The sequence below is a fragment of the Orcinus orca genome, chromosome 3 (assembly GCF_937001465.1).
Source record: "Orcinus orca chromosome 3, mOrcOrc1.1, whole genome shotgun sequence".
Classification (NCBI taxonomy): Eukaryota; Metazoa; Chordata; class Mammalia; order Artiodactyla; family Delphinidae; genus Orcinus; species Orcinus orca.
In genome coordinates, this window is record NC_064561.1 from 2267501 (window position 1) to 2281953 (window position 14453).

Consider the following 14453-nt stretch of genomic DNA (forward strand, 5'->3'; position numbering starts at 1 on the left):
TTGGAGGCCACACTGCCCCTCTCCGAAACCTGCCTTAGCTCCGTGTCACTTCAGGGGAAACTGAGGCCGGGACCCCAATGGCCTAAGGACACACAAAGACCCAGGGTGGGGGTAGAGCTGGAGGGTGGAACCAGTAGACCTGGGAGGGTGCCCCCCCTCCCTGCCATGGAGCTGGGGGAGGGAAGGGGTCCCCCAGGGGCGACCCGGGACAGGGGCAGTCGCCCCCTTCCCACACATCCCCTGGGTCATTGCACAAGGGCCGAGCCCCGGGCAGTCTGGGATCTCGGCCAGGGGTGAGAGGCAGCGGGCGGGGGCAGGGGCAGGTGCCGGGCTGGCGAGGGCGTCCGCAGCGCCGCAGTGCCCGGACCAGACCCCGGAACGCCAGGCCTCCCGGCTCCTCCCGGCGGCGGCGGCTCAATAACTCACAATCGATGCGGCGAAAATATGGGGATGGGGTTGAGGGACAGGGGGAGGGGGGGAGAGGAAGACCGAGCCGGGACGTCGGGGCCCCCCTCCCCCCACTGCTGGCGCCTCCAACTTTGCGGGCCCCCTCCCCCTCCGCGCACACGTGGGCCAATAATGGGGGGAAAGGCTGTCCAGGGCCTGGGTGGCGGCACACAAGCTTGGGGGGGGGGTCCGGGGAACGCATCAGAGGGGTCCTCGTCTCAAGAGTCCCCGGGCATCCAGGGTCCAACCAGGACTCCCTCAATTCCTCCTAGGGGCAGGCCTGGGTCGAGGCCTGGGGCTCGCGCAGAGCCCCACCTTTGGCCTTCTCCCGGGCGCCCCCCGACCTTCCCGGCTGGGGTGGGGGAGCGCGTCCTGCGTCCGGGGAGGGCGAGGCTGTAGGGCGAGCCAGGGGGAGAGGTCGCGGGGGGCGGGGCGGGAGTCCCCGGTGAGGGTCCCGGGTGGGGGGGAGGTGTCCCCGGCCCAAACCAACCCCCCACCGGACCCCGGCCGGCGGCGGGGGCATCCCGGCCGCGGCGGCGGGAGGGACGCGCGCCTTTTTCGTCCCGCCTCCTCGGGCTTCCAAACTCCGGGGCCGGGCTGCGGGGGACGCGGGGCCGGGGCACAGTGGGGCGCGGGCCGGGGGCCGGGCGGGGGGCGTACCTGGGTCAGGCAGAGCGGGGACGAATACATCCCGGGCGCGGCGGGAGGCGCAGGGCCGGCCGGAGCGGGCGCGCTGAACTTACTGAGTCATTTTTCCAAACCGCCCCCCCCCGCGGCCGCGGCCGGCGCGCTCCTCGCCGCCTCCTCCCTCGGTCTCCCTCCCTCCTCCCTCCCGCGCTCTCCCTCCCTCCTGCGCCCGACTCCCTCTCTCTCTCCCTCTCTCTGTCTCTCTCTCCTTTCCTGTCCCCCCCCACCTCCTCCTCTGTCTCTGTCTCTCTCTGTGTCTCTGTCTCTGTCTCTCTCTGTGTCTCTGTCTCTCCTCCCTCTGGCAACCTCCTCTCTCCCTCCCCCAATTTCTCTCCCCTCCCACCCCGAACCTCCCACTTCTCAACATCCAACTTTCAAAGAAACGAGGGAAAAAAGAGCGCGAGCGAGGAACGAAAGTCGCTCCCCCTCTCCATGCCTCCTGAACCCCCATCGTTGCTTATTATTACGAATTTCCAGCCGCCCTGGGCCGGGCCACCGGACGGGGACCCACGGGCCCACGCACACCCCGACCACAGCGGGTCCCCCTGGACCGCCAGCCCGAGTCGAGTGGGCAGGGGGTGGGTGGCTGCAGGACATTTGGGGTCCATAGGTGGACTCTGAAGACCCCCCCCCCAACCCGCCCCGAGCGAGCCGGGAAGTTGGAGAAAGGAGCGGGGTGGGGGTGGGGGGGTTGGGAAAGAACGAAGAAGTGACGTGTGCAGAGGCCCGGCGCGAGCGCGCCTCTTTCCCCTTAAAGATGTACAACCCGGGGTGCTTGGCGGGAGAAGGGGTCCCACGGCATCCTCTCCCCCTGCTCCTCCCGAGAGCCAGACAGGGGCTGCAGTTCCCAGGCAGAGGAGCTTGGCTACAACTGCCCTTCCGTGGCCAGAAGGGCCTCAACCAACAGGGGAGCCTCCAGAAATCTGCTGTCACCTCCTCAGCCAGCATCAAAGGGGAACTGGGAGTTGGGGGGTCTTCGGCCTCCCCCATATGTCGCCCCCGTACCCCAGGAGTAAGGTGTCCAGGCAGTACCTCAGGCTGGCCAGATAACACCTCGCAGCCTCTTCCCGAGTGTCTGGTAATTCCTACTGCCTACCCCCGCAGTGTGCCCATTTCATGGATCCAGAAACTGAGGCATGCGGAGTGGCTTGGAACCCGGCTACCTGGCCCCAGGGCCCACACTCTGCAAGCTTGGTTGTTCTCCCTCTGGAATAGATGGGCACAGAGCTGCCGCTGACAACTAGCCTCCCCCCTCCCCCAGTTCACTCCAAGAATCCTCCCAGGCTCGCTCAGAGGCCTCGGGCCACCTAGCAGACCAGCATGCTCCCCCATTGGTGTCCTCCCCTGTGAAGTGGACGAACAGTGCCCACCCCATGCGGTTGATCAGCATAAGAATACTGGCACTTAGCAGCGCCTTGACCTTCCGTCAAATATGCACAGAGACATTCTTAGAAAGCTTGGCCATTTTGCCCCGTGTGTCCCGAGTACAAATGATAACCTCTCGCCAACTTCGGGCAGCTGCCCCATGCCCAGGGGCATGGAAGACGCCAGCAACTCTGTTATTCTCCCGTGTTACAGGGGAGGAAACCGACGCCCCAGGAACGGATGCTACTGACCTGGGGCCCTGGAGCTGGACCAGAAGTGAGCAGGATTCATACAGGACACATATGCCCTCCGTCCCGCCGGCTCCCCCTGCACGTGGGTGACAGTCATTCAAAAGCACTTCACAAATGGTTTTTTTAAAAAAACCCACTGTGCAGCCATGGGGGGGCATTTAAACCCCAGAAAGAAAGGGAGGGGCAGGTGTCTAGGAATCCAAATGCCGATGTAACATAAAGCAATATTTTATTATTTAAAAAGACGCCATGAACACCTGGAGGGCAGAATCCCCAATTCACAGACATTTCCAAGTACACGTTGGCTTCGGAGCATTCTCCCAGGTGGCAGTGACCCCCAGACTGCCCCCACGCCTGCCCCACGGGCAGCCTTCCCAAGGCAGTTTAGGTTACTCTGGAAGGCACAGTTTGGAGACCACAGACTCTCTCTCTCTCTCTCTCTCTCTCTCTCTCTCTCTCTGAACCTCCGTTTCCACATCTGTAAAATGGCAACAATAGACGCATCTCGCATTTTGGAAGTCTGGGCAGATGGGAATCCTTAAGATAACGTGTGGGAAGACTGAGTTACTATATTAGTGGTGGCAGGTGCCAGTTCACAAACATCAGTGAAGCGTTACATATATATATATATAAAATCCAGTTCAGCAGGAGCGGTCCCTACAGTGTACACAGTAGGTCCAAAGCAGGCCAGTTGCAGTGCAGGGTTGCAGCCTGGGTCTATGTCTTCTCCCTCCAGGAGCTAAAACGCCCTGTGCCTCAGCTTCCCGCTCTGTGAAATGGGACGATAATAGTTTCTACCCCTCTGGGCTGTTGTGGGTAAACCAGCCGGTGTTTGGACCGCACCTAGTGTTTTCTAAACAAAGCAATTGCTGGATTGGACCTGTGTGTATCACATCCCAGAAAGGGGCCGCATGATTTAGCTCCTGACACTTTGGCGCACAGTCTAGCTCACTTCAGTTTAAAAACGCACTCTCCCCATCACTCACTCTTAGGCTCAGATACGGACTGTATCTGGGACTGTCCCAGATACGGACGCATGAGGGTTGACTGTCACCCTGTAACACTAATGCCAACAATTTGGAGCCAGCCACCGTGTCCATCTGTGGGGACCAGTTCAGCAGTGCCACCCGGGGGTACGGGCTGGAATACTACGGAGCTCCACAGAAGAACAAGGGACCCCCACGTGGAGACGCCTCCAAGAAACGCGCAGGGGAAAGCATGCTGCAGCGCAGGACTCCTCCCCCCTCAGCATTACGGACCATCCCTGGTGGGGCCGTCTTGGGCACTGTGGGGTGGAGCAGCATCCCTGGCCCCCACCCCCTGGGTGCCAGGAGCCCCCCAGTGTGACAACCACAGGTGTCCCCGGACATTACTCAGTATCCCCTGGGACAGAACCACCCCAGTTAAGAACCATTGCTGTAGACTCAGCAAGTAGACTCAAGATCTCATTTGGGATTTTTTAAACAAGAATATACATACATCCTTTATAAGAATATACGTGTATCCTTTATGAGAATGTGTATCTGTGACATGTGGAGTTGCTCAGACAAAGCTGGATGAAATAGGGCTTTTCTGGAGTAGGGGGTCCCAGCGGGGAGGGGTGATGAGGAAGGTCTGATTTTTACTCTGGGTACTTTTGCATCCTCTTTAGATGTTCATGAGTCGCTCATGTTATTAAAAAGCAAACTTAAAACATGTGAGTGGAATTCACAGCAGCACTTTCAAAAGTGAGAGCAGCTCAGGGAGGGATGATCAAAGCCTGAGACCACCAGGGAACTCCACAGCGGCGCCGTACCCAGCGAATAGAGGACACAGCCAGGGGGCCAGGACCTGTGAAAGCGCGGCTGACATTGCCACCCCTCTCGCAACCTTGTGGGGCATCCTGTGTGTTCCCATTTTACAGATGAGAAATTGAGCCTCCAGAAGGGGATGTTAAGGTCCTCTGCCTTGAGAAGTAACGGGGTATGACGTATGGGCTGGTCCAGGCACAACACAGAGACACACACACACAACATGCCACAAAGAGACACGAAGACACACAGAAACACACCACACGGAGACACACACATTCTCACACGTCACACAGACTCCAGCAGATACAGACACCCAGACCCGAGGGGACACACACAGACTCATGCAGACTCACACAGAGACACACAGACCCACACGAGGTCATGCACAGCCCAAACACAACACATGTGCAACCAGCCACAATAACACACACGCCAGAACACAAGTATACACTTACAAGCACACGAACCCATGGACAGAACCCCTCCCACTATTTATACACTGGCACACACACACACACCCGGTGACACACAGCACCCGCATTCCTGCTCCCCCCTCATGGCTGTCCTCCCCCCAAATGCGCCCACAGCTGGGGTCTTTGCTCTCCAGATCCTGCAGGGACCTGGCTCGGACGTGGAGGTGGGGGGAGGGCGCGATGGGCTTGGCTCCTCCCCCTCCCACAAACGCAGGTGCCTGTTTACGAGTGTCTGCGTGCCTCTGTGTGTGGCTGTGTGTGCACCTGTGTGGGGGCAGAATTCTGTACACGTGTGGCTGTGAACAGATAGCTGTAAGAGCGTGTCAGGAGCGTGTGCTGCTGACTATGCACCAGGTGACAGGTGGGGATGGAGGCCAGTGTGGTGGAGGGCAGTGCCCGGGTGTGGGGTGGGGGAGCGCTGCGTCTGAGCACTGGCGGTGGGTGTAGGGCAGGGTGAGCACGGGGAACGGCGGGGCGTGAGGATGGGTGATCTTACCTGAGCGGGGATCCCTGAGTGTTGCGTATGGATGCACCCCTGTGTCAACGTGGGACCCCTTTTCTCCTCTTCCCAAACAGCCCCCCAAAAGGGAATGCAGGTTGAAAGTTGAAAGCAGAGACTCCCACCTGGCCTTGGGGCTTTTATATTTAGAAAATTATATAAAGCGCCCTGGGGTGGGGATGGGGGCGCGACGGGGATTCCCCTGGAGGGGAGAAAACAACCCTGTGTGCCCGCCAGGGGTTTGGCCCGGTTCCGGGCAAGCGCTGGGAGGTAGGGCTGGGGGCGCGTCTCCCTGCCCATCCGGGCGAGGGGGTCTCCTTGGCCACCCCCCTGGTCCAGACTTAACCCACGCGCTTCGGTAACCATCCATCCCTCGAGACCTTCTCTGGGGGGGAGGGGGGGACACCCCGCCGCCCCGCCCCCCTCTGGGCCACGCGCACGCGCAGCCCCTGGCGGGAGACATCGGCGCCAAGTGATCGCGTCCCGGCGCCACCTCGCGCCCGAACCTCAAGCTGGGACCACCTGGGGCCGTGCAGATAGGGGACCCCGAGGCAGGGGTAATTGGAGCGGACGGGGTAGGGAGTGAGAGGAGAGGGCAGAGCTTTGCTGAGGTGGAGGAAGCACCCGTTCCCCATCCGGCAGCCCAGGTTACAGGAGAAAAGGAAATGGGCGGGGGGGGGGGGGGGGGGGGAGAGTGTAGACCCATCCCCAGGAATAGTCACTCAGCGCGTCAAACGCACACAGCGACACCCAACTGTCCCCTGAGACGCAGCCACGCGACACAGTTCCCCACTCACTGGCAATCCCCTAACCTCCACACACTCATACGTGGACACCCCCATGGTCATCCAGGGACATCACGTCCCCCGGGACATCCAACTCAGCCACACGGCTTCACAACACCGCCCCACGGGGACCCGTGGCACACTCGCCCAGTTACCCTAACACACACACACACACACACACTGTCCCATAGCCGCACAATGCTCTAACAACACGCAACACAGCACACACACACACAGCCACGTGGATGTGCAGACACACAGATACATAAAAGAGAGGACCCCACGCCCGGGGACCCACGGACCCACGGACAGGCATGGGACCACCTAGCTGCACAGACCCGCGAATGCACCCCCGGATTCCCGTGCTGACTCGTTTGAGAGCACAGGGGCCTCCAAACGCACCCCTCGAGTGAAGATGCCACTGACACCGGCGGACCGGACACCGGAACCCTCAAGTGCAGCTACCGGCGCTCGCGGGCCTGGGGCGCGCCCGGCGTAGACCCGGTGACCCCTCCCGGCTGGGACCGCGGCGGGGCTGGGGTCGGCCGAGGGGCGGGGCTCAGGCGGCGCTAGGGCCGGCCGGGTGGCTGCCCCTGCGCGGCGCCGAGAGCGGCCGCCCTCCCGGCTCCAAGTTCAAGGCGCCCGGCGGCGGCCGCTGCGCGCTCTCCGCCCCTCTCCGCAGCGGCCATTTTCCGCTAGCTGGCGCGCCGCGCTCGCCCGGGCCGGGGCAGCCCGCGGGGGCCGCCGCGACCCCCGCCCCGCACGGCCCCCTCGGGCGCCCCCTCACTGGGCCCGGCTTCCCAGCCGGCTGCGCGCTTGGGGGTCTTGCGCCCGGAGCCGCGCCCTCCCGCCTACCTTCTCCCGCCGGGCCAGGGAGGGGGCGGAGGCCTGGCCTGTGGGGGACCCTCTCCCGGGAGCCCCGCCCTCCCCTCCAACTCCTTGGTGCCCGCGAGGGGTCCCCCACTTGGGGTCCCCCGCTGCGCCCCGCGCGCCAGCTCCGCCCCCAGCCGCGGGGGTGTTGGGTTGGCGGGCGGGGGTCCCGGGGCGGCGGGTGTGTGTGGGGTCCTCGCATCGAGCCCCTCCCCCGGGCGGCCCCCGCCCCCTGCCCCCCCAGACCTCTCAACTTTCGCCCGGAGCCCACGCACCACCCCAAAAACTCCCCGGGCGAAAACGAAAGTGGGGGCGGCGACGTACCATGGCGCTGCTGCGAGGAGGCGAGGCCGGCGCCGGAGCGAGCGCGCTCGGTCCCCGGCGAGGGGGGGCCGGAGGCGGCGGGAGGAGGCGGCGAGGGAGGGCGCGCGGGGGAGGGAGCGAGCGCGCGAGGGAGGGGGCGCGCCGTGCCCGCCCCCCCGGCCCAGGACCCTCCCCTCGGCCCGCCCTCCCCCCGGTCCCGCGCGCCGCCCGCGCCTCAGGCCGCTCCGCGCCCCGGCCCCGGCTCTGGCGGCTCTGGCTGCGGCTCCATCCCCGGCCGGGCCCGCGCGAGGGGAGGCCAGGCGAACGGCCGCGGCGGCGGGTCGTGGGGCCCGGGTCGGGCTCGCTGCGGAGGGAGCGGATCCACCTTCACGGCGCGCGCGCGCTCACACACACACACACACACACACACACACACACACGCAGACAGCTGGGGACACTCGCGGCCCGGGCCTTCTCGACACCGACACAGAACACACACCGACGCGCCTGCGGCGTGTTACAGGCACACACAGTCTGCGGGTGTCACCTAGATACACCGGGGCCCACGCTCACAGCCGATGCGGTTCTTGGACGCACACCTCCTGCAGGATGCCACGAACAGACTCACACTCACAACCTGCGGTGTCACCCAGACAGACACACGGGGACCCACATGCTCACAGCCTTTGGGGTGTCACCCAGACACCCACAGCCTCCACGCTGTCACAAACACAGACTCACAGCCAGCAGGGTGTCACTCAGACAAGCACACAGATTGACAACCGTAGAAAGATATTTCAGACCGCGGGCTGAGCCACACGCCGACCCCCCCAGGACCCCTCCCCCAGGCCATCGCAGCAGCCACCCTTGCCCCTGAGTGCAGGTGTCCCGGATACACAGACACAAACACGCACAGCGGGGAGACGGGACAGATGGGGACACAGACAGAGACTAGGACACTGAGGGTGACAGACCTTGGGGGCAGGGGTTCCCTGGGGGTCCCGCAGGGGCTCCAGGCGGGGCGGGGGGCGGGGAGCGCGCGCGGCGGCTCGGTAGGTGTGGGGGGGAGCGGGCGCCCCCTCCCCGGGTCGAGATTAAGGGAGAAGCCTCCGCAGCGGGGGGAGGGGCCGGGCCGTGGAGGGTCAGCGCCCCCGCCCCTGCTGCGCGGGCTGCTGCGGGCTGGGAAGCCGTGCCGCAGCGCCCCCGCCCCCCACCACGCGCTCTCCCGCAGTCCCCCCTCCTCCGGCAGCCGCAGAGTAGGCACCGCCCCCTTCTCCCCGCCCCCTCTCAGGCTCTGCGTCTGGCGCAACTGGGGGACGACGGGAGGGGGCTTGCCGCGACCTGGTGGGGTGGAGGAGGTTCTGCTGCCGTCCTTCTGTCTGGGTTTCCCCCTGCCTGCGACCTCACTTCCCCCCAACTGGGGCTCCAGTATTCAGGGACCCCTTTGGGGAGGTGGTTCTCAGCTTCCCCAGGGAGGACGCCAGGGTTTCGGGCGGGGGCAGGCAGCACCCCGGGAACAGAATCAGGCCCTGGCCCGCCCTTCTGGAGCCATGGCTGACTCTGGGGTCTTCTGGAAGTTAATTCTGTGCGTCGTTGGGCGCCCCGGGGGCCGGAAAATCTCAGGCAAACGGTGGTTCACAGCAACTCTGCCTACATAGTAGGTGTTCAGTATGTAGCCAATATCTCAGGCGTCCAGGGAGCGTTCGCTCTGGGACGCTGAGCTTTTCCGACTTCATCTGCACATTCCTTTCCCCATTTTTAAGAAGAGAAAAGTGAGGCCAAGAGAGGGGGAGCTCCTCAACCAGCACGTCAGAAGCCCAAGGATCCTAATCCTAACGGCTCTTCCAGGGTGCTTTGCAGGTGAGGGGGTGAGGTTCTGGAGGTGGCCTCCCCTCTCACAAACCTAAAGCCAAAAGGAGCCAGGGTGGATATACCGGCTCTGGCTCCGGAGAAGAAAGGGTCAAGAGGATAGAGACCCCCTGCTCTCAGCTCGACTCTAATCTGCCTCTGTTAATCCCCAGCTTGAACCCTCAGCTCCTCCCCTACCTCAGGGAATTAGGTACCTGGGAGGAGAGGCGAGGAGGGGGGGTGGACTGATGTCAGCCAGGCAGGGATTCGGGTCCAGATGGCAGTAGTAGGGGCACAGAAGCTGTCCCCCACCCATCATTTTCCCCACAAGGCCACCCCTGGGCCTGCAGGCATAGAGTTAAATGCTTTACACGAGGCTATGCATTTACCCTCACAGCAGCCCCATGAGGTGGGTGGTGCTATCACCTTTTTTTTTTTTAATTTTTATTGGCACGTAGTTGATTGCTATTACCTTTGTATCCCCATTTCACAGATGAGGAAACTGAGGCTCAGATTGGTTTAGACTCTTGCCCAATTTTATCCAGTCGGTAAGTGATGATTTACCCAGTCGGTAAGTGATGATTGATGGTCCGGAGGACACTTTCCTGACAGTGAACCTCCTGATTTTGGCTTCTTTTGCGAGAATCTCCCAAACTACCAAGTCCTGGTTCCTTTTTGCTTAACAGTTCTTCCCTCTATCTATCTATCTCTTTCGTCTCACATTTTGCTATAAGCAGCGAGAAGAAACGGGGCTGCACCTTCGACACTTGACTGGAAAGTCCCCTCTGCTAAATATCCAAGTTCATCACTTACAAGTTCTGCTTTCTGTATAACTATAGGACACAACTCTGCTAAGTTACTGCCACTGTATATAAAAGATCCCCTTTCTTCCAGATGTGTTGGCTTACATTGCTTCCACCCTAGAACATTCCCAAAAGACAGACTGATTAGTAAACACATAAAAAATGTCCAGGCTTACATAGACCAAAGAAAGGATAATGGACGATGAGAACCTACCATGCTTTGGCACCCATCAAAATCAGTAAAGATTTCTAAGTTGATAAAACCCAGTGCTGGTGAGGATGTGGTAAAAACAGGCGTTTTCCTAAATTGCCTGGAGGTAAATGTGTATATGAACTGGGAAGGCAGTTTGGCAGGCATGGCAGAGGCCTAAGCCAAGTTCAAACCTTATGGTCCAATTTCCAGGAGTCTATCCTGAACTTGGGAAAAATGTATGTATGCCCCTCATCGCCATAGACTTGTGACAATTGCTATAAGTCAGTGTTTCTCAGCCTTTTGTTCATTATCCCCCCCAACTTGTTTTAGACATTTTTTCCTAATCATCCCTTATGAAATTTTAATACCCAGATATACTGAATATTTGTTTATATACTGTATGTATATCTGCGTTTTGTACATTAAAAGAGTAAGATTTTTTTTCACCCCCCCCCAAGAACTTATTTTTGTCCCTGCTGAGAATGCATGCTATAAATAATGGTATAGCCTTCTGATGGGATGATACAATCCTTTAAAAAGAAGTTTCAGGGCTTCCCTTGGTGGCGCAGTGGTTGGGAATCTGCCTGCCAATGCAGGGGACACAGGTTCGAGCCCTGGTCCGGGAAGATCCCACATGCTGCAGAGCAACTGGGCCCGTGAGCCACAAGTGCTGAGCCTGCGCGTCTGGAGCCTGTGCTCCGCAACAAGAGAGGCCGTGACAGTGAGAGGCCCGTGCACCACGATGAAGAGTGGCCCCCGCTCGCCGCAACTAGAGAAAGCCCTCGCACAGAAACGAAGACCCAACACAGCCATAAATAAATAAATAAATAAAAATAAATTTTAAAAAAGAAGTTTCAGTATGAAAAAGGCAGCTACCCCAAAAGAAAGTGTGCAGAAAGCACGCAAACAATGAAACACGGGTGGCCAATAAGTGCATGAAGAGATGTCCAACCTCTTTAAGGATCAAGGAAATGCCTGACAAAGCCACATCAAGGCCCCGTTATCATTGCCCCAAATTGAAAACGTCCAACAATACCAAATGATGGAGAGGCTGTGGGTACACAGGGCTCTTCCACACTGCAACCACTTTGGAAAACAGACTGATATTAATGACAACACTGAACATTCATGTGCCACATAACATAGCCTTTCCTCGCCTAGATACATAGCCACAAGAAACCCTGGCTTTTTGCCCCAGGAAACATGCCACAAAATCGTCATTACTGCACTGTGAAGAAGGCGGGCACCCAGAAACAACCCAAATGTGCTCATTGCTGAGAGAATGGAGAAGTGCATTGTGGGAAGTTCATCCAGTGGCATATTAATCAGCAGCCACAGTGGTGTTCTCAGCCACAGGCAAACAGTAAGGATAGACTTAGCAACATTACACGGAGCGGAACAGAAAATCCCCAAATGTTAGACGCAGCGTGAGTCCCTCTTTATGGATTCAGAGTAACTAAAATGAGACGACATTTGGGGGAAATATATATTTGAGATACAATTATTTTCAAGAAAAGAGAGGATTCAGGAGGATGGTTAACTTTGGGGAGAGGAGCCCAGAAAGTAGGACGGGGAAGAAGCACTTTGAGGTGTGAGTTATTGTGAAAGTTCTGTTTACCCTGGTGGTATTTATTTTGAGGATTTGGGTATTTATTCTATGAGCAAACATTTAAATTTACTAATAAATGGAACAATGATAAGTGCAAGTCGTGAGTCAGACTGGGATTAAACTCATGCCAGCATCTAAATCCCAAATAAACAGCTAAATCACGAACTCAAAATTAGGATGTTCCGGGAACACTGTCAGCTCCATGGCAGGGGAGGGGAGGCTGTCTGTATGGCTCACAGCTGTGTCCCTGGCACTGAGAACAGTGACCGGTACATAGTAGATGCTCAATACGTATTTGTTGAATAAGTGAAAGTCTCCGAGGGACAACGCCTGTTTAAAATCCCATTTTTAAAAAGAATCATATGTGTGTGTATCTTCAGTCTTTATATACGTATAAAAATGAATCACATAAAATTTATGTGTACTCAACATGTATTATGTAGTATATATTATGAACACATGTATAATTATTAAATATTATAATTTATATGGGTACATTATATAATATGTGTATATGTTAAATGTATATTTAAAAGAATCACACACACGCACCAGCGTTCCTCAACCACAGCACTGATATGAGCTCATCTCCAAGATCCGTTATTATGCAGAGGAAAAAAGAAAAGAAAACCCAAATCGCTGAATGATAAAGACACGCGTCCAACATTTACGTAAGAACATGAAGAAAGCCACACAGATACCCACACCTGTGCGTAGGTGATATGCTTAGCCCCATTTTTACAGATGTGGGAACTGAGGCCCAGAGACTGGCTTACTGACTACCCAAAGTCACTTACGACTCAGCTCTGTCTCTAGCACGAAAGCAGACACAGACAGTAAGTAAACCAATGGGCGTGGCCAGGTGTCAATAACGTTCTTTTGTGTCTGGCTTCTTTCACTCAGCATAATTATTTTGCAGCTCATCCACGTTGTTCCCCGTACCAACAGCTTATGCCTTTTTATCACTGGCTAGTACTCCCGTGTCTCGATGTGTTAACCTTGTATCCGTTCACCTGCTGAGGGACATCTGAGTTGTTTCCAGTGCCGGACTATTACAACTAAAGCTGCTATGAACCTCCGTGCACAAGCCTTCGCATGAACATTCGCTTTTGTTCCTCGTGGCGGTAAATGTCTGGCAGTGGAATGAGTCGTATGCTAAGTGCATTTATGTCAAAGTCTTTCATGGCCATAGGCTTTCCTTTCTCTTAGACAAAAGACTTAAGGAGTAGAAGCTGGATCCCACGGTGGTAGGTGTGTGTTTAACTTTTTAAGAACCTGCCAAACTATTTTCCAAAGTGGTTGCACCATCTGACACGCCCTCCAAAGGGATGGGGAATTTCAGTTGCCCCACATCCGGTGGCCAAGACTGAACAAACACAGGAGCAGATGCATCATTGCAGACCTGGTGAGTGATGGGGAGAGTGCCAATCAGATGGCAGCAGGGGTGGGGGAGCGGGGAAGGTGAGGGATAAATCCAAAGCTTGCTGGATTCTGCAGAGCCCTGCTGGCCCCGCCCCCCTTCCCAGGCCCAAGGGAAAAGCAGCTACTGGTTTGGGGCGGGGGCCCCCAAATCCACACCTGGATTCTACCCAAGGGTTGTCACTTCCCTGTCCTGGAAGAAATGGCCAGTTCTCCTGGCTAGTCTCAGAGTCCAGGGCCTGCCTTCGGGAGGCCTTAGGTGGGGCCCAAGCATCAGACGCCACGTTGGCCCTAAGTGATCGTCAAATATATCCAGTGAGGACAGTTTGCCAGTGAACCAATGGAGTCTTTGAATCCTTGTCCCCCTCTGCTGCAAGGACTGGGCTTCTGGGTCTCTACCTCAAGGAACGAGGAGAGCGGCCCAAGGCACAGACAGGAGTCACCCAGCCTGGGTTCAAATCCCAGCAGTGTGACCCTGGGCAAGTCACCTCAATTTGCTGAGCCTCAGTTTGCCCATCTGTAGAATGGGGGAGGGGAACACAGTAGTCATACCAAGGATGAAATAAGTCGATATTTGCCAAGCGCCTAGAACAGGACCTAGCACCCAGTGTATGATGGAGGGCGTTTGTTGCATAAAAGCAAACTAGCTGGAGACACGAGGCTGTCCACCGCAGCTCTGCCTTAGCAAATAGGAACAACCTAAGTGCCCAGCCGCAGGGGATTGTGGAGGAGATGGCACAGGATGGGGGAGTAAGGCAGACTTTCAAGAATCCTCAGTGGTGTGGGGAAGAAGCTGGAGATTAGACATCGACAGGGGAAAAATAGCCCAGATTTAATAACAGTAGTGGACACACCTGGACCAAGCTCATTTTGTGCCCACTGAAGTTCAAAGGAAGCCAGGGCTTGCAAACTTTTTCAGCAGAGAGCCAGAGAATGACTCTTTTCAGCCTTGCGGGCCAGAGGGTCTCTGTTGCACCCACTCAGCTCTGCCCTTGTAGCTCAAAAGCTGCGTTGGACAACATGTCAACGGATGGGCATGGCTGGGTGCCAATAAAACTTTATTGACAAACACCAAAATGAGAATTTCACATAATTGTCACAAAATATT

General features: G+C 57.7%; 1 protein-coding gene across 8 annotated transcripts in view; it reads right to left on the minus strand.

The window, feature by feature from the left end:
- The window catches only part of NFIC (nuclear factor I C), an 83312-nt gene extending 75454 nt beyond the window's left edge, over positions 1–7858 (minus strand). For 3 of the 8 annotated variants that reach the window (XM_033417484.2, XM_033417486.2, XM_033417483.2), the window contains exon 1: positions 1108–1266. In XM_033417484.2, coding sequence (XP_033273375.1) covers positions 1108–1137 — 30 coding nt within the window. In that variant the 5' untranslated portion in view covers positions 1138–1266. Of the gene's footprint in view, positions 1–1107; positions 1268–7494 lie in introns of those variants that run through there. The other 5 variants (XM_033417479.2, XM_033417481.2, XM_033417487.2 and 2 more) reach the window with 4 other exon arrangements.
- Positions 7859–14453: the final 6595 nt, after the last annotated feature.